At 46.8% G+C, this 20,394-nt stretch overlaps 1 protein-coding gene across 4 annotated transcripts in view; it reads left to right on the top strand.

Annotated features, from left to right (window-relative positions):
- The window catches only part of LOC147449296 (uncharacterized), a 61,107-nt gene extending 45,972 nt beyond the window's left edge, over positions 1–15,135 (top strand). For 3 of the 4 annotated variants that reach the window (XM_086521779.1, XM_086521778.1, XM_086521780.1), the window contains 4 exons: positions 4,278–4,356; positions 4,461–4,552; positions 5,058–5,201; positions 14,838–15,135. In XM_086521779.1, the coding sequence (XP_086377905.1) occupies positions 4,278–4,356; positions 4,461–4,552; positions 5,058–5,201; positions 14,838–14,873 (351 nt within the window). In that variant the 3' untranslated portion in view covers positions 14,874–15,135. Of the gene's footprint in view, positions 1–4,277; positions 4,420–4,460; positions 4,553–5,057; positions 5,202–14,837 lie in introns of those variants that run through there. The other variant, XR_015189423.1, reaches the window with a different exon arrangement.
- Positions 15,136–20,394: the final 5,259 nt, after the last annotated feature.

Genomic DNA, 20,394 nt, shown 5'->3' with positions numbered 1-20,394 from the left:
TTTATCTCGCGCTGCTCCGCGGTGAGGATTTGGTGATTCTTCTTCTTGATTTTGAGAAGGCCTACGACAGAGTTGATTGGGATTTTTTGGAGGGCACTCTACGCAGGATGGGCTTCTCAGATGTTTGGATACAGACGGGCACACAGTTAGGTGCTTTTGTCAGGAGGCAGAGGTGATCGTTTCATACTCACACGTTTGGTCAGACAGGGCTGCCCTCTTGCCCCCTTCCTCTTGCTGTTCCATGCTGAGGCGATTAGCAGGTTTTTGGTTTCACAGCAGGTTGGCTTACGTGGCTTCGTGCTCCCTATTCGGGGAGATGAGCTACTGGACGCTGAGTTTGCAGACGAATCAACCTTGTACTTGGATGGCCAGGAGGCCAACCTACACAGGTGTGAGCAGGCTCTTGAGACTTTCTATTGTGCATCTGGCGCACTGATCAACTGGAGAAAGACAGTGGCTTTCTCGATTGGTAGTGCTCCTACGCCCGATTGGATGCCAGGCGAGGGTTTCAGGTGGATTCCCCAGGGACTGCAACTCGGTACTTGGGGCTGTTACGTTGGTTTGGACTTGTCTCCCGAGCAGTAGATTGCTCCACTCTTCCTGTCTATCAGGAGGAAGTTGTTACATTGGAGTTCCGCACGACTTTCTTTGGCAAGCCGAGTTATAGTGGCCAACCAGGTGTTGTTGGCTATTATGTGGTACATCACTTCTTGTTGGATCTTCTTGAGTTCTTGTATCAGCCAGGTAGAGAGGCTGATCAGAAACTTCCTTTGGTCAGGGCGTGACACTCAGATAGCCCGGGCCAAAGTGGCTTGGCAGGTCATCACTCTGCCTTGTTCTCAGGGAGGGTTGGGGATCATAGACCCAGCACAGCAGAGTAGAGCCCTTCTTGGGAAGTTCATCGTCAGAGGACTTCTTCCAGGTGACGAGCCTTGGCAAGAGTTCTTGCTTCAGCGGCTGGTGCCTTAGGCTGGAGGCCCCTGGCGACCCTCGACTCGATGGGTTTTCACAGAGATGCGTAGAGTTGGCTTGAGCAGGAGATTGGAGGACCGCTTCGCTGTGAGTCTGCTCCGATCTTGGGAGCAACTGCGGCGAGGCCTTGAGTAGCGTTAGCCTACTTGCATGGAGGAGCACCTGCGACAGCCCCTTGTTTGGAACCCCATGGTTAGCACTCAGAGAGGTCACTTGGTTGGTAGTCGGCCTCATGTTTCCTAGGGTCCCATGGCAGAGGGTCCAGCACGCTCTTTAGGTGATTGGTTACAGTTTTCAAGCTTGTCAGAGGAGCTTCAGGGCATTCAGCTACAGGGCATGAGAGGGGTGCAGAGCATGTGTCAGGACATCTCAGAGGCAGTAGCAGCTGAGTGGCTCACACCTCTTGAGTCACCAACGCCCAGATCGATGGGAGCCTTTAGGCGATTTGAGGTTCTCATCTCAGTTCGGGCTTGCTCAGAGACTATACCCTCCCTGCTTTTCGAGCTACAGGGTGAGGGACGCCTACACCGAGTTGCAGTAGAGGCCCTGCAGGTGGCAGAGTGGTGTTTTCAGAGGATCTGCGTGGTGGGCATCTGTGGGAGGACTTCTGTCATAGATCCCGATCCAACAGTTCTTGAGACTGGCCACTGGAGACTGTGGGCTTGGGAGAGCTGTCCACCGGCACGAGTACAGTGGGATCCTGGAGAGTGGCTTTGGAGGGATCCTTTCTCCTCTGCAAACCATCCAGGTGTCCCTTTCTTTCAGTACACTGTTCGATTGGGACGTCACATACTGGCAGTGCGCAGAGAGGCTCGTCCGCTGCAACAACTCATTGGCAAGAGGAGGGTCTGACAGCTGAGTTCTTGGCAGCTTTTTGGGAGAGGTTGTGGGACTCCAGACAGCCGAGACGAGTCACTTTGTTCCAGTGGCTGGTTGCACACAGAGCTACAACAGTTGGGAGCTAGCTTGTACATAGTGGTCTCTTGGCCGCATGTGCAACTTGTGACCATCTTGTGGAGAGTCAGCGTCATTGTCTTTGGGACTGTCCTTTGGCACAGGAGGTCTGGCTTCGTGTCCTTCGGCTGATGCCAGCTCTTTCCACAGCTCGGCAGTACACTTGGGGGGCAGCTGCTTGGTCCACTCTCGCGGGCCCGGCACTCCAGTTTGAGCTATCTTCCACCAGCAGGATGATTATGATGCAGGGGGGTCGACCTACACTCCAGCCTACTACAGAGCTTACTCCACAGGAGTGGTGCAGTGAGAGAGAGGAGTGTTGGGAGCTCATCAGTGGCCTGACACTCTAGTTCATCTGGCAGGCCCGCTGCTTCTGCATCTTCGAGGCTCGCCCAGTACCACCAACAGAGATTGTTCGAGATCTTTGGCTAGAGCTGATCCATACTCTCAGAGGACAGTTCGAGAGACTCCAGGGCAGTTCCGACCGCATGCGGGAGTGCAGAGAGGCTTTCCTTCGACTCTGGCATCCTAGGCCTTTTTTCACCATGGTCCAGGGTGTGCTCACATGGCACTACCGCCCACTTGTGTGTCTTTTCCTTCCTCCCATCTCTTGATTTAGCCTCATTGTACATATGCTGTTTTTTTCTTTGGGAGAGTCTCCCCATCAGGATTGTTGTAGCGCTCTCCTGTAGAGGTGGTTGTAGCCCTATGGGCAGTTTCAGTAACTAATAGAAGAATCTTTTTCTCGGGAAAAAAAAAAAGAGCTGCATCCTAGTGCACGCATACAGCGCCTTGAAGCGCTGTAGTGCTCCAGTCCCGCAAGTGCTGGTTAGACATACAGTGCTTCGGCCTTGTGCTCTAGGCGCTGCAAAGTTTCTGCCAAATTGTCAATTTTTACAGTGTGTGGAGTGCTTGACCTTTTGCATCCCATTACCAACAAGTACTTTTGACTTGCGCATCCTTGGCACCCTATTATTAGTCCACTTGACTGGCATGTGCTTGTCCTTATTTTCTTCTTGCGCCCACAAGTGCATGGCTTGCGTGTGTGACTGGCGGGAGAGAGCTCTTTGCAGTGCATACAGTTAAAGCGTTGCTCACCCCATATGCACTATGCGGGACACAGCTAAGGGCCATTGCGCTGCTAGTTGACATTGATCCAAACAATTGAGTGTATGCTCTTGTGTGTGTGTTTGTGGGTATGCAAGAATTGGGGAGTACCAAGATGAATTGATCACATTGCTTATCTTTAGCCTCAATGTATGCAAAAACTATATGAGAAGGGGTATTGATCTTGGTTATAATCTTCTGCGTTCATTTGGCTTCATTTTTTTCCTTATAGTAGACCACTTACCTGATTGACTTAGGTGCATCCCCTAGGCGAGCAACTTTTACGGAGTCTTGTGCTTACTTGGCTAACTTCAATATGACAAGAATTTTTTCATATGCATCCTCTTGACTCCACACGTATTTTGGCTGTATCTCGTGAAATCTTCTTTTCTCTTGTTCATAATGCATGCATAATCTTTGACGGCACTTTAGGAAAACCCTCTTGAGATAATATTCTTGTTTGATGATCTTTTGCCACCTTCCTGATTTTGGGAATTTTGACAATTTTCTTTTTGAAGGCTGGCATGGGCCCCTTTGATCTTTGAAAACCTCTATGGAGTATAGCTCCCACCCATAACCCATGGCTCGTAGGCCGTTTTGGTGCTCTTAGATTGCCTTCGCACCAATCGGCCACTTGGGTGGTTGGGCACTTTAGCGGTCATGGATTGAACTATCATATTAATGAAAACTCACATGTTTGGCACCAATGGGCCATAGCGAATTTCTAGGTCATAGGCACAAGAAAAGAGAAAGGTAAGCTAGGTCCATTGGATAATTTGGTCTAGGGTACTTTTTGGCCCTCGATGCAAAGTGGATGGAGAAGGAGAACATTTCAAATTCTCTTCAGAGAGAGCTTTACCTTGAAGCTTTTGGGCTATTAGTAGTGTCTATGCCAAAAGTTACCGATGCATTAGCAGGTTGAATCTCGTGCCGTGCGGACTGCGCGAGAGGGGAGCCACTCCATTCCTTTGTCATAGATTGCCTAGATTGAATAAAGTCACTAATTCCCGTTGAGATTTTAGGGTACTGACAGGCTGACAATATTTTGCGGAATGACTTTACGAATATATGTGTACTGAAATGGAAATTTCCGTGATTAAACTGAAGACATGTGCTCTTTCATGTGTGTTTTGTTAGAGACATGTAGAGAAAGATGAAATGTCTGTAGCTTGTTCAGTTCTTTACTCCACGTAAAATTTCAGACACTTGAGGAGGTATATAGAGCATTTTTTGGTATTTTGCAGGGCCATAGAAGACGCATTTGGCAGTGGTCAACTACTGGAGCTGTACTGGTAGTCAGTGGGCTTGGACTTGATTTTGCTGGTTAGAGACATCTTTTTGGTTTTTGTGACTGTCGTAGAGGAGCCTTATTGTCATGTTCACCCGGTAGAGCTTAATTTACTGCAGTTTTTTTCATCTTGTTTCAGGAATACCTTTAAACAAGCAGCTTTACACGCTGAGCTACACTTTGTTGACTGCAGGGGCTTGCGGATTGGCGTTTATGGTCAATTATGTGATTGTGAGTAGTTTTACGTCTTTTGGTGTTAGTCAACTTGTCAATTATCATATGAAATCTAGTGCATGTGTACATACTCATCTCATCGTTTATGAACAAAGTCAAATGCATGTCTCCAAGTTGCTTGCAGGCTAATGTTCAAGAATTTTGACAAGAGACATAGTATTCTGGTGATAAATTTTAACTAGCATGCAGTGACTTGTGCGGAGACAGAAGAAAACGAGCAAATCTGTCTGTGGTAGCTGATTGATGAAAGTGGCATTTTTATAAGCTAGCCAAATAGACTATAGGAATTGATTTCTGAAGTGTATGTTCCTCACACACAATTTTCTGTCAAAGCATCGGTTTTGTACATAGTATATAATGAATGTAAACAGTGTACAATGTAAATCTACAATTTTCTCTGATTTTGCATTTTTTGTAACTAAATTTCTGGGAAGATACTTCCTTTTATGACTGTGTAGCTGGTGTGGTTGTAGACTAAACTCAAAGTGCTGTTCCTGTTTAGGTGGATGTTTATGGGTGGAAGTTATCGACTATTGCATTCAAATGGATAGGAGCACATGCGTTGATGATATATGCCCTTGTATCATGCAGTGTCATCCCCCTTGCCATCCAAGGACTTTATTGGAAGTCTCCAGAGAACAACTTGGTCTCTCTCTCTCTCTCTCTCTCTCTCTCTCTCTCTCTCTCTCTCTCTCTCTCTCTCTCTCTCTCTCAGTTTTGGTACTCAGTCATTGTATCAGATTCACCGCGTTGTAACTGCTCATAGGTTATTTTGGCCTTTTGAAGACGTTAATATAACATTTCATTCCATTTCTTTCTCTCTCTCTCTCTCTCTCTCTCTCTCTCTCTCTCTCACACACACACACACACACACACACACACACACACACACACACACACACACACACACACACTTTTTTTTTTGTAAATCAATTTGATTTATCTATCTGTGGGAAACCTCAAAGAGAGGAAAACCCACCAAAAAGATGTACAAGGAAAGGAACACAACAGTGTTCGGCTGTACAAAATATCTAAAAGCATTCATAAGAAAGCTGATGTATCTCTGCCGTGATATCACCAACTTCCAAGGCGAACCGCAAAGACTGCCGAAGGGAAATCTTGAAGAAAGGTAGGGGATCTGTATGAATGCGATGGAACATATAGCCATTACGCTGTCACCACAGGCTCCAGTACGCCCAAAACATGACCCACATGAAGAAGGCTGCAAAGCATTGCAACGTCGGCGAGAAGATACCAAAAACCCAAAACGGCTTATGGAAGACCGTCGTGGGAAAACATAGCCGCATACACGCAGATACCCGACGAAGGAAGTCTCGAGTGACACATCAATCCCACAAGAGGTGACAAACATCCTCCTCGGCAGATAAGCAACGGACACATGATGAAGGGCGGATACGGAGCATCCCAAGAAAGGTACCCATTGGGAGCACACCAAATTAACATCGCCAAAGAAACAAACGCTCTTTCAACGTCAAATGGCTTTCCCATATTGCATATATAATCCTGTGCCACCAAATATCTGATTTATGCATGTGCCAAATAGCGTTGCAATGATCAGCATTCCATGGACGAGGCAGAAGAAGAGCATATGCCCGGCCGCGGCAGAAATATCTTGAAATGGCATTTCCCCAAGCTTCCAGTCAGACATGCGATCACCATCAGCCAAAGGTGAAACGGGCAAGAAACCTGTCAACATTTGCTGTAATTCTCTCCAAAACTGGCGATAGTGCATGCCCAATCCAAAGCGGCGAGCGGAAAATGGAAACTCGAAAGTGAAACCAGCTGCATCCACCACATCCCCAACCACTCGAATGCCACGGCAAGAGAGGAAATACGCTTGGCGAGGCGAGCGGTTGACCAAAGTAAGAGAAAAAGCCCGACTCCAAACACACACACACACACACGTCATTTTTGACGGATTGGTCTCATGGTATCAGATTTACTAGTTTGTAACGGATTGATCTCATAGGTCATTTTGGCCTTTTGAAGACCTTAGTATATCATTTTTTTTCATCTCTCTCTCTCTCTCTCTCTCTCTCTCTCTCTCTCTCTCTCAGGTCACCATCGCATTTAGCCAGTGCGGGCTGGAGCAGTAGAACCCCATCAATACTCAGCAGTGTTACTAAACACGAGCAGAACTGAGGGCCTGCGCAACAGAGGACCACACTCAAAGTTGCCACCTGGAATTGTAATGGATCTATGCGTCTTAATGTGGGTGCTTGACATCGTTTTCTACTCTGAGACACATCAGGCCCCGGGGCAATCTATGCCTCACATTAGTGGATATAGATGGGAGACAGCTTGTAGACAGGAGACACGATCAGAGCATCGAGGGCGAGGCTCAGGAGGAGTGGCAGTGTTATTCAGGGAGGAGTTGCAGCCATTGATACATATAGCTCGCAGGGATGAGCAAGCTAGGTACATGTGGGTGAGACTGAGAGCAGAGACAGACAAATATCTTTACATTGCTATTTGCTACTTTCCCCCGAGTACGTCAGTTTATGCACCACCCAGAGGACAGTCCCCCTTCTCTATTTTGAATGATGATATATGGGAGTTCTCTAGAGATGGTGACATCATCATGCTAGGGGATTTCAATGCTAGGACTTTGCCCATCATCAGACAGTATTTTATGATACTTCAGGGAGATGCTGAGAGAGTTGGATGTTGTAGAGACGGGCCTATCCAGACTATCACAGGATGGAGAACACACTGAATATGGACGACACTTGATAGACATGGGGACTGCACATGGATTGGCCATCTTGAATGGCCTACAGAGATTTCCCGTTGCGGGGAGTTTTACATGCTTTCCACACAGACATGGAGCCAGCACAGTGGATTATGTCATGGCACAGCCGAGCCTCATCTCTAGTATCCAGGATCTCACGGTTGGACCCAGACCTGTGGACCCAGACCTGTTGGTGTGGTAGTGGACCATGCTCTTGTGTCGTTGACCATCTCATTTCAGTTTAGTGTAGCACACAGGCTACGAGCAGCATCCCCTACTTGCTACACCTTCACGCGGGAGACAGACTCTGTATACATAGATGGGATCTACAGACACCTATGCACAGAGGAGCCAGGGAGACCTCTAGAGGAGCTTACTACTATACTGACACAAACACTACATGATGCAGCAGCAGAGACGCCGTTCGGGGAGCATGCCCCAGAGCAGTTGGCATGATGAGGAATGTCGGGACACTAGAGCTAGACTTCAGAGGGAGGTGCTTTTGGGGGACATCACTCACAAACAGTCACAGATTGACTTCCGACGCCTAGTGCGGCGGAAGAAGAGGGCATTTTTGGCTCGCCTAGAGCAGGATCTATACCAGCTATTCTTGAGTCAGGACTCACGTGAGGCATGGCGGCTTTTTCATGAGCACTCCTCCCTCCCTGCCATCACTTCTACAAAGGCTTGGGGCCGTTATGCATCATCTCTGTACACAGTTCCTGAACAGCCCCCCCTTCCCAACCCCCCCGATCCATGCCCACACACATGTGCTTTTTTCACTGCTGAGATGGTGAGGAAGGCCATTGACAGGATGAAGACTGGGAGAGCATATGATCATGATGGCTTAGTGGCTGAGCATTTCACGCATGCCAGAGATTTACTAGTAGAGCTTCTAGTAGTTATGTTTAACTGTGCCATGTGTGAGGGCTTGCCTGATACTTGGAGCTTATCTACTATTGTACCTATCTTCAAGTCAGGAGACCCTATGGAGCCTGGGAATTATCGCACTATCATGATTGGACACACATTGGCACGGTTGTACGCATCTATTCTTGAGCAGCAGCAGCTGAGTAGATGGGCAGAGAGAGAGGGCATACGCGCAGCCGGGCAAGCAGGTTTCATGAGGGTTTTTTCTACTCTTGACCATATCTTGACACTCAAAGTGATCATTGAGGAGGGTAGATCGCGTGGGAGACGGATCTATTGTAGCTTTGTGGATTTCCGCAAAGCATTTGACAGAGTGCCCAGAGCTAGATTGATGCGTAGATTACAGGGGATGGGAGTACCCACAGAGCTCATTTGGGGGGTCATGGCATTATACAGGTCAGTAGTGGGGCATGTACGCACCCCAGAGGGTCTATCCACACCGGTTTACTCCACTATTGGGGTGAAGCAGGGCTGCCCGCTCTCTCCTACTCTATTTGGTATGTATGTGGATGAGGTTTCTGACTACATTGAGAGAGTTGGTGATAGAGGTGCACAACTGGCAGGGATATGGATTCCACTATTGTTATATGCTGATGATATTGTGTTGATCTCCGACTCTTCGGAGGGGATGCAACGTCACTTGGATGCTTTGCATAGGTTTGCCCAAGAAAGTGGTCTGTCCGTCAACCTTGGTAAAACCAAGGTCATGGTATTTAATACCACCCCACAGTGGATTAGGAGGTTAGCACCCGCATTCACGTACGGCCAGGAGAAGGTGGAGTATATAGATGCTTACACTTACCTTGGAGTGGTATTTAGTGGGCCAGCATTTTCATCGAGAAGGGCAGCAGAGACTAGATTGACCAGAGCCCATGCAGCATTGGGTAGATTGGAAAGGATGTGTTCACAGGTTCAGTTTCAGGAGCCTCGGACGAAGCTCTAGCTCTTTGACACTTTGGTGGCTTCTGCATTGCTTTATGGAGCTGAGATTTGGGGACCTTCACTGGATCATCACGGGAGGACTAGCCGTAGTGATGGATGGGGGGACATGGAGAAGCCTCTGGTGTCTATAATCTCGCGGCTCTAATGAGCTGGGCACGAAGATGGCTTTCTACAGAGAGCATCTCCTCCAGCTTACGGAGGATGGTTTTGTGACGAGGCCCAGATACATGGACACCCACTTGTCTCATGGGATACGATGTGCTATTGGCCAGATACGCACATCTTCACACCAGCTGCAGATCGAGGCTGGGAGATACAGCGGAGTACCAGCAGAGGCCAGGACATGCCCCCTGTGTGACATCGAGCCTGAGACAGAGTTGCACTACACATGCCACTGCCCCATCTACTACGAGATACGAGGCCGCTTCCATTGCTTGTTCAGAGAGGGCTTTGGACCATTCTCTAGAGTCATGCGGTACGAGGATCAGAGATGCCTGGGTTTGTTTTTGCTCGAGCTGCGCAGACACAGAGAGAGCTTGATGAGAGGAGAGGCTAGCCAGTCTCAGAGACAGATCACAGACTTCTCTAGAGCTGCCACCACTGGACACCCGGAGGAGTTACTACCACAGCAGAGCTCGTCGCCTTACACCAGAGGCACACTGATCGACTGAGCGACTGAGTTGGGGAGATCCAGACGCCCACGACTGCGGAGGACTACATAGCATCGACGGAGGCTGCATGAGAGGATTCGGGTCACTTTGGCTCGACATGCACGACGCCCAGTCAGACTACTGACCATGGAGTAGATTGATGAGATCCGCCAACGACCGATGCTGGATCTCCTGTGATCTAGCTATCTCAGCTAGCTGTTTAGCTGCTTAGTTCACACCTAGCAGTTTAGGATTCCATAGTATTTTATTTTGTCATTCTGTCATTTTGTCATCTTGTTACTCTGACTTTGTATTAGATCCACCACATTGTAACTTTCTGGTCTCATATCACTTTGGCCTTTTGAAGACGTTAATATAACATTTCATTTCATTTCATTTCATTTCTCTCTCTCTCTCTCTCTCTCTCTCTCTCTCTCTCTCTCTCTCTCTCTCTCCATAAAAAGATTTTCTTTAGGATGAAGGATCTTTCCTTATTATGATTCTCCCATACAATTGTATCACATCTCATCTCATAGGTCATTATGGCCTTTTACAAATTTTTAGATGCATTGCATGCCTTCTGCAGAGATAGAGATCTTGAAGTCAACCTCGAAAAGACCAAAGTCATGGTCTTTACCAAGGTCCATGTACCAGTTTATTTTTGATGGGCCTCAATGAAACAAGTGAGGGAATATTGTTACTGGGGAGCCACCTTCTCTGGTCCGAGATTCAAACTGACGGTAGCAGTTCCAGGAGACGGTAGTAGCCCATGTACAGTTCCAGGAGCCCCGCACCAAGCTATGGCTTTTTGATTCTATAGTCACACCCAACAAACTATATGGAGCTGAGGTTTGGGGATGCAGCCTATACATAGACAATTGAGCCCTCTTGCTGAACAAGCCGGCTGAGAGAGGGATCACCATGATGGTTGGGATAGCATGGAGAGGCTGCTGATCACGATGCTGTTATCCATGATCAGAGGCAAATCATCTACAGCACACTCAATTTTCAGAGCAGAATTTGGGGCAGCATCCATGGTAGTGGAGGCGATGTTGAAGGCAGTGATCTTCCTACAAAGAGTGTGAGAGCTCCCACACCAGAGATACCCCAGATTAGCTCTGACCTCCTTAAGACAGTTACCATTGGAGGGCAACAGAGGTTATTGATACTCACAGATGACCTCTTGGATGAGTTTGCATGGGCTAGACAATGACCGACTCCTGCCCTTTGACTATAGTCTAGACTGCCCCACACTCCCCCTCAGCCGGACTGAATTGAACCGAGTCACAAGAGTAGATATTGTGAGGATTGAGACAGAGAGGCCATGGACCTGACCGTCCACTTCCCATGGGGTCAAATATGGAGTTCTATAGGAACCACTTCCTACACCTCTTTGAGGATGGGTTCATTATTAGACCAAGAGTACATGGACATCCACCTTTCCCACGGCATGTGACTGCCATTGGATAGATTCGCACCAGCATATGCAGATGCACAGTATACTGTGATATGAAAAGTACATGAACAATTATCTAAACATAGGAAGGGTCAACCTAGGACATAACATGGCAAAGAAGTGCATAAAAGTGACCAAAGCATTGTCGTTGTTCACGGACCTTTGTGCTATTGCATGGTTTGAGTGGTCAAATTGCGTGTCTGCATAGGGTTAGCGTCTATTGAACTGGTTTACTATTTACTCTCTATTTTGAGGATGATTACTCTTTTGGGGGGGGGGGTAAGTGATGACGTGGCATGATCGTATTGGAGTGGATGAGGAGAGAAAGAGCGTTGGAGCTTGACTGGATCGGCACACCCAAGTGTGAGTGCAGGACCCAGGTGCACGTAAAATGTGGCGAGATTCTTGGCGGGAATCATGGTGCAAAATGTGCTGCATCTTACATGATGCTGACGTGGGATGCTGCATGGTTGTTGAAGGGGCATTTAGTTGCAGACTGCTTTCTCAACTTCAACTTTTGAAAGTAAGGACTTTTGGATTCCAACTTTGGATTACAGAGCTTTTGGGTGCCACGTGTGTAGCAAGTTGCTTTTGGGCCATGTGTTTCATAAGTGAACCCAATTATGCTGTGTGACTTATTCATATAAAAAGTACGGAAAGGGGTGCTTGACTTAGGGGCCAGTGCACCTAGGCAGACTCTATTACGTCTGGACTTCAGGTGTTTTGAAGTTTGTGTTATCAGTTTTCAGGTTCTGACGTGTATTTTCTGTTGATTCGCCACCTTGCCAGTGGCTTGCCATTTGGAAGGGTGAGCCTGGAGGAGCAAGCATAGCCAAAGGAACTATGAGGCGAGCGAGCATAGCCAAAGGATAAGGACGGTGGGCATTGGTGAGTCTCAGACTCAATGCCGGCACCAGAAAACTTAGCGTCGGCGAGGTCGGGGCTTAGCCATGGCAAAAGGTGAGCGTTGTGATAGCCATCTAGAGCGATTACCAATGGAGGCTATTATTTGCTGGGTGGTACTCCAAGAGGTATGTGAGGTAGAGGCCGAGGGTAGCTGCAAGGTCCAAGCCAGCTTAAACTGGGACTATTCATGCATAGATGTGTGAAGGGCGAGAAGGTATAGGGTGATGCGAAAATTCGATTTGTTCTTGCCTTTTCTTGGTCAGTGTTCCCTTGAACTTCTGGGGGGGAGTTTGGTAGGTGAGCATTAGCAGGGGAGCAGCATCCTGGTGTGTGGGGCAGTCTGGTCTCCTGGGTAAACTGACCTCACCTAGGAGGCACCTTCCAGTCCTGACCTGAGAAGGACTAGGGTAGAGGAGCCAGTTTAGTGACGCTGAAATTGGGGCGCCTCCAGAAAGATTTATGATTGACCATTTTAGGTGGAGAAGGGTGCATATCAAAGCTTCTGAGATAGCCTTTCTGCAGCAAATAATTGTGCTGTGAATGCCTGGAGAGAAAACACGAATCAACTTTGTACAAATGAGTGTGGGTGGGCTGGTTTTAAAGAGGAGCCCCTCTTTTAACTGGCTTCTCTACCCTGAGGCTTATTACCCTCTAGCTTCTTTATCTAAGACTGATGCTGCAAAGTTTCTTGGCCATCGCAATCCGTCCCACGGTTCAGGGCAGCACAACCCACCGACTTTTGGCCGTAGGGCCCTTGGCGACCCCAAAGCCAAAAAATTGGCGGTTGTGCCACCTTGGATTGACAAGACGGGAGCGGATGGCCATGAAACTTTGCGTGGGTAGGGGAACCACACTCTTTCTTGCCCTTGCAGAGCTTCATGGCCATCGCAATCCATCCCGACATTCCAGAGCGGCACAACCGCCAACTTTTGACCGTAGGGCCCTTGGAGAGCCCAAAGCTAGAAATTTAGCGGTTGTGCCACCTTGGTTCAATGACACGGGAGCAGATGGCCATGAAACTTTGTGGGGGTAAGGGGAGCACACTAATCCCCGCCCTTGCAAAGCTTCATGGCCATCGCAATTCATCTCGACATTCCAGAGCGGCACAACCGCCAACTTTTGGCCGTAGAGCCCTTGGAGAGCCCAAAGCTAGAAATTTAGCGGTTGTGTCACCCTGGACCAATGAGACGGGAGCGGATGGCCATGAAACTTTGTGGGGGTAAGGGGAGCACACTAATCCCCGCCCTTGCAAAGTTTCATGGCCATCACAATCCTTGAAGATGATTGTATGTCTGATAAATAGCCTAGAGATCCCAGAACTGCATCCATGCAAGAAAATAGTCGTCCTCTGAATGTGGTCACTGATGTGCGCAATTGAACAAAACAGTAGTAAAAGAAACGATATGCAGCCATTGTGTAACTTAACAAAAAATATTGAGCATGGGAGCAACACTACAGCATGTGAGGTATTGTCTCAGCATGTGAGGCATTGTCGCATCACTTTGGCAGCAAGAGCAACCTGAAGCGGTGTCCCAAAGGGGCGCCCCAACAGGGAGTGCAAATTAACCTTCCGAAAGAGTCTTGAGCATTAGAGCAACACTACAGCACGTGAGGTATTGTCGCATCACTTTGGGCGGCAACGGAAACCTAAAGAAAAGGCAATGCGGTGGTGTACCAAAGGGACCCTAACAGGGAGCACATCTGTGAGACAGCTCCAAAAGAAAATTGTCTGTTTGAGAGTATGTTTGGACTCCCAAATGTTTTGTAAGATACATTTCCATCAACGGATCAGTTTGTGCAAATGCCATAGCTGATTGCCATGCTTTAAAATCCAAGGCTGGCAATTAGAACATCAACATATCTCTCTACTCCTGCACACACACCATGTGAGCGCATGCACCTGGCAGGAACATGCACACTTAAGCACTAGCTACCGTGCCTTAAAAAGACAGTTACGACCTTTCTTCTCATGTGTCTCTGTTCAGTTCATAGCCAAATGACGAGTACTGATCTCCGCCGCAGTAATTTATTGAAGTGTAATTGATCAAGATTGCAGGTGAAGATACCTATCTCTGGGCTAAGTAGCAAGAGGAGCAGTAAATGATGTGTAACAAAACTTGATCTTGAATGCTTCAAAGTTGGCTCCAGCCTCTATAAGTTCTTGTGGTAGTCGCCTGGATGTCCCTTCAAGTGCATTTCACATGATTTGACCCAAAAAAAGGCGTGTGCTGCATTCCATTTGAGGATGGGCTTCAGACTCTAAAATTTCTTCTGGCGGTTGTGTCGGAACCTGATCGCAGCACCTAGCCTATCATTGGTGATGGTATGGGAGTCTGTAGTCAAGGTGTATTGGAGTCTTCAATCTTATGAAATCTGCAGACCCCCTAGATGTGAAGTTTTGTAGGTTTCATCATGTGCATAACTGTGCCATTGTATATCATCAATTCCATACTTTCTATCCTGCAGTTAGTCTATTTGTTTTTTGTAAAACATGCAAGTAGATTTGGACACATTTTGACATCACAATTTAACAGCCCTTTCTTTTCCTTGTACACTATGCATAAGTTTTCTTCAAAACTTACAATAACAGATGCTGAAAGCTTTTGCAGAACAGTGTGCTAACCATTTATTTCTTGATTTTGACAGATAGCGACTATACTGGGGACCTTAGGACTATCATGATGCGGATGATAAAAATATTTTCTCATTTATTGATTAAAGGACCTTCAAAGATGGAGGTGGTGGTTAGCACATTCATATATGAAAGTTTTGGAAAGAGCAAGTTTTGTTACTTGTAGAGGCTTAGCTCTTCAATTTTTAAAGGAAGCCTGAAAAGCAAATGCTATTGCCTGTATCAATAATTGCTTTATTAATCAGAGAAGACTCATACTGTAAGATTATTTCTTTCATTAACATAATAAACTCATTGAGTTTCCAGCCAGCATGTCAATTGTAAAAGGCTTGCTAATCTTTCCAAGTTTGGAACAGAGTTTTCCTTGTCGGCTAGATCTTTAAGGTCTCTTGGGATACTTTCCTACGATGTTAAAACTCTCTTCTTCTTCTTCTTCTTCTCAACAGAGGAACCTCTTGCTGGCCAAGTTTTTCCTGAGAAAAGCAAGCTTCTCTATCCCTTGTGAAAATAAAGAGTTATAGGTGGTTTTAGTGCTCAATGCCAACACAGAAGATAAAAGGCTTGCTAACCTTTCCAAGTTTGGAACAGAGTTAAGTTTGCCAATCTTTCCAAGTTTGGAACGGAGTAAGGCTTGCTAATTTTTCCAAGTTTGGAACACAGTTTTTCTTGTCGGCTAGATCTTTAAGGTCTCTTGGGATAGTTTCCTACGACGTTAAAACTCTCTTCTTCTTCTTCTTCTTCTTAACAGAGGAACCTCTTGCTGGCCAAGTTTTTCCAAAGAAAAGCAAGCTTCTTCATCCCTTGTGAAAATAAAGAGTTACAGGTGGTTTTAGTGCTCAATACAAACACAGAAGATAAAGAAAAAGTGGCGAATTCCATTAGCTTTAAAGATAGCTCGTAATAAAGAACTGATGACTATGATGGGGGTTAATGAGCCGACACATATGAGGGCTTGGGGAGTGGGTGATAAGAAAAGTGGAAGCAAGGGGGAAACCTCAAAGGAAAGGGCACTTATCCTTGGTTTCTCCTCCATGGAAGCGAAGAAATACTTTTTGAAGAAGAGACTTAACTCTTAAGATGATGGGCATCTTTCTTGGATATGATTACACTTGCACATTTCTCATATGCAAGAGGTAATGCCGGATGTTAGAGCGGCAAGGGAAAAAAATAAGATTGCTTTTTACCAAGATGGAAGGGTGGTGATATTGGAGCGACGCTTCGCATGACGGTGCGAGACCTATGGGACCTCACTAAGGATGGCAACATGGAATTGTAATGGTTCACTTTGTCTTGATGTAGGGGCATTTGAGGACAACTTCATAGGGAGAGACATCGTCTTTTACTCGGAGACACACCAGTCATGAGGACATCCTTGACCGGATATAGGTGGGGGATTGCTTGTCTAGCAGAGACAAGATCAGAGCATAGGAGCAGAGGGTGAGGAGGAGTAGGAGTCCTATTCAGAGAGGAGTTACAACTGCTTGTGCACATTGTTCGGAGAGATGATCATGCTAGATGCATGTGGGTGAGATTGAGAGTTGAGACAAGCAGATTCTTGTACATTGCTATATGTTACTTTGCTCCCAGCACATCAGTGTATACCACACCTAGAAATCAATCCCCTTTCTTTGTATTAGACGAGGATATATGGGAGTTCTCTAGAGATAGTGACATCATTCTCTTGGGAGACTTTAATGCTCGCACAAGACATTATCAAACAAACAACTTTTTATATGAGATGTAGGGGCCTCGTCAAACGCTCAGAGGATGAGTACACCAAGTATGGGAGATATTTGAGGGAAATGGGGTCTCACATGGTTTGGCTATACTTAATGGCCTACAACAATTTCTCGTTGTAGCTTGGTTTGCTTGTTTCCTACACAGGCATGGGGCTAGCATAGCGGACTATATCATGGCATAGCCAAGCTTCATCCCTTGCATTCAAGGTTTCAAAGTGCCCATACTAATGGGTGGACCAATGGATCATGCTCTCTTGACACATTCACTCTCCCTTCAGCACAATACAGCTCAAGTGTTAGGAGAGAGGACACATACTCGCTATACATTTACACCAAAGACTGACTCTGTTTATACACAAGAGATCTATGGTCGCCTATGTACGACAGCTAGTGAGGACTCTCAGTGGAGATCACCACTTTAATGACCAAGACATTGTAGGATGCAGTAGCAGAGGTATACTCACGTACTCAGCCTGATGAGAGACGCCGTCCTAGAAGAATGCATCAGAACAATCGGTATAACGAGGAGTGCAGAGAGACGAGAGCACAGCTTTAGAGGGATCTTCTCCTAGGGGTCATCAATCACAAATAGTCTCGGATAGCCTTCCGACGTCTTGCGTGATGGAAGAAGTGAGCTTCCTAGCTCAAATGGAGTGACTTGCTGTTCTTGGGTAGAGACTCAGGAGAGGCACGGTGTCTCTTTCATGAACACTCCCCTTCCCCAGTGATTACTTCCCATGATGTGTGGGGTCAATATGTAATATCCTTATATGCGGTCCTTGGACAGACACCCCTTCTTCATCCTCTTGAGCCATGCCCATCTGTGAGTACCTTCTTTACCACTGAGATGGTAAAGACGACCATTGATAGGATGAGGACCATGAAGGCATATGATCATGATGCTCTTAGAGCAGAGGACTTTATACATGCTAGAGATATGTTGGCAGTGGTTCTTGTAGTTCTGATCAATCATGTCGTGTGAGGGTCTACCTAAAACTTGCAGATTGAGCGGATGGGCAAAGAATGAGGACATACGGGCATCGGGACATGCCGGTTTCAGGAGAGGCTTCTCCACTCCTCACCATATTTTGACACTCAGAGCCATCATTGAGGAGGGTAGAGCACATGGGAGATGGATTTAGTGTAGCTTTGTGGATTGTCACGAATCATTTGACATGGTGTCCAAAGCCAGATTGATGCGTACTTTATAGGAGATGGGGGTTCCCATCGAGGATCATGGCTCTATATAGATCAGTGATGGGACACGTACGCACTCAAGAGGGGATATCTGATTTAGTTCACTCAACTATTGGAGGGAAACAAGGTTGCCCATCGTCCCCTACTCTATTTGGTATGAACACAGATGAGCTTTCTGGTTACATTGATAGAGAGGGGGACAAAGGTACCCAGCTAGCAAGGACATAGATTTCATTGTTGTTATCTGTTGATATTTGACTCACAGATGGGTATGCAGCGACATTTGGATGCATTACATAGCTTTGCGGAGGAAAGTGGATTGTCTGTAAACCTTGGTAAAACTAAGGTTATGGTGTTTAACACCACACTACAGTGGGTCAAGAGATCATCACCTACATTCACTTATGGTCAAGACACTGTGGAGTACATAGATGCATACACTTATCTTGGGGTAGTCTTCATTGGGCGAGGTTTTCTTTGAAGAGAGTAGCAGACTGGATTGACCAGACAGTATGCAGCCTTGGGAGGATTAAAGAGGGTATGCTTGCATGTTCAGTTCCAGGAACCTCGAACAAAGTTTTGGCTCTTTGATACACTAATAGCTTCAGCTATGCTCTATGGGGTTCAGGTTTGGGGACATCTATAGGTAAGGATGGGAGAGGGATGGAGAGACCCTTGGTATCTATGATCTCTCGGTTGATTAGAGCCAAGGTCCGTGCCACGCGAGATCATTAAAGTGGAGTTAGCATCCCCCCCCCCCCCCCCCCCCCCCCCCCCCCCCCCCCCCCCATGAAGAAAGAGACGCTTACCAGATCAATCTCCTTTATGCACAACTTATGGGATACTACGAGAGACAAATAAGCCAGACTGACCCTTGAGTCCTCCAGTCATTTAGATTTATAGGGGGACACATCGTGCTCGTATGCACATATGTCATCATGGTTCCAGATACTTGGCTTCAACAAGTACTCCCTTGAGGCACCATCGCTGTCTCTTACATGGGTGTAGATTACTAGGCTCATTCGCTAGACCCTGACTATTGTTTAGATACAGATATCTTCACACGAGATTGAGATTGAGAGTGATAGGTTCAGAGGGATAACAACAACCAACAGTAGGATATGCACTTATGCCACATAGATCAGAGACGGAGATGCATTATATATGTTAGTGCATAGTGTATTACAAGATATGGGGTCGCTTTCAGAGAAGGCTTTGGTCCAGTGTCATAAGCTATGAGGACCAAAGATGTCTTGGACTATATCTACTTGAGTTACACAGACACGAAGACAATTTACTGAGGAGATATGGAGAGAGACGATCCCAGAGATAGATTACTGATTTCTTCACACCAGACACCGAACAGATAGAGGAGCAGCCACCACTACAAAGCTCAGCTCATACTCACAACCGCGGTACTCTCATTGACCGAGCATTAGAGCTAGGGAGATCAAAACGCCCACGACTGAGGAAAGGAGCTTCACAACATCAACATAGACCATAGCAAAAGATTCGAGTCATACTATCTCGACGTTCGAAGTGCAGATGAGGATGGATTGCGCGCGTAGAGAGAGAAAACCTAGCCGTGTAGAGAAGAAGAAAGAAAGAAAGAAAAAACTGCGCGCATAGAGAGAGAAAACCTAGCCACGTAGAGAGAGAGAGGAAAAAAAAACACTCCTGCCACTCTTCTTCACTCCTGTATCCCTCTCCCTCTCCTGTGGCGGCCTTTCGACCATGAGGAAGCAGAATGGCAAAGATGACCCGGTGGAGGATGCAATCAAAAAGTGCAAAGAAGAGCCGAGCGAGTTCGTTAGCATGATCAACCCCCACCTCCTAGGTACTATCAACATACTCGACGCGCGTGTGGCAGCACAGGAAAGCACAATACATACACTCAAGGATCGCGTGAAGGCCCAGGATGAGGAAATCGCACTACTCAAGAAAGAGCTTGCAGAGGTGCGATCGTAGAATGTCCTCAAAGAGGGAGAGCTTCAACCATTAGTAATTGAAGAGCTTAACATGATTAAGGAAGAAGTGCGGGCCATCAAAGAAGGTGGGGAGCAACAAAAAGAAATGATGACCTTGTGGGTAGATGTTATCACAAAGACCCAACAAAAAGCGATCGAGATTGTCAAAAAAGGGAAAGGCAAGGAAATAACCCCCACCCTCACACCAACCATCATCAACTTGACACTAGAAGAGGAGCAAAGGAGACGTGTGCGGGCCTTACACGTAAGGATATGTGGCCTCAAAGACCAAGATAATGTGGATGAAAAGGGGAAAGAACTCATGACTCTGGTGGGGGTCAACAAGCATACGCACACGAGGGCCTAGAGAGTGGGCACTAAGAAAAGCGGGAGCAATGGAGAAACCTCGAAGGAAAGGGCACTCATTCTCCGCTTCCCCTCGATGGAAGCGAAGAAGGACTTCCTGAAGAAGAGATCGACTCTAAAGAAGACTGGCATCTTTCTTGGAGATGACCTCACCCTCTCGTAGATTGCTCATATACAAGAAGTAATGCTGGAAATTAGAGCAGCAAGGGAAAAGGGGAAGATTTCTTTCTACAGGGATGGAAAGGTGGTGATATTGGAGCGATGCCCCGCATGACGGTGCGAGACCTATGGTACCACACTAA

This window comes from Adiantum capillus-veneris, chromosome 10 (genome assembly GCF_014529385.1).
Source record: "Adiantum capillus-veneris isolate H3 chromosome 10, ASM1452938v2, whole genome shotgun sequence".
Taxonomy (NCBI): domain Eukaryota; kingdom Viridiplantae; phylum Streptophyta; class Polypodiopsida; order Polypodiales; family Pteridaceae; genus Adiantum; species Adiantum capillus-veneris.
This window is presented reverse-complemented; position numbering and strand designations above follow the sequence as displayed.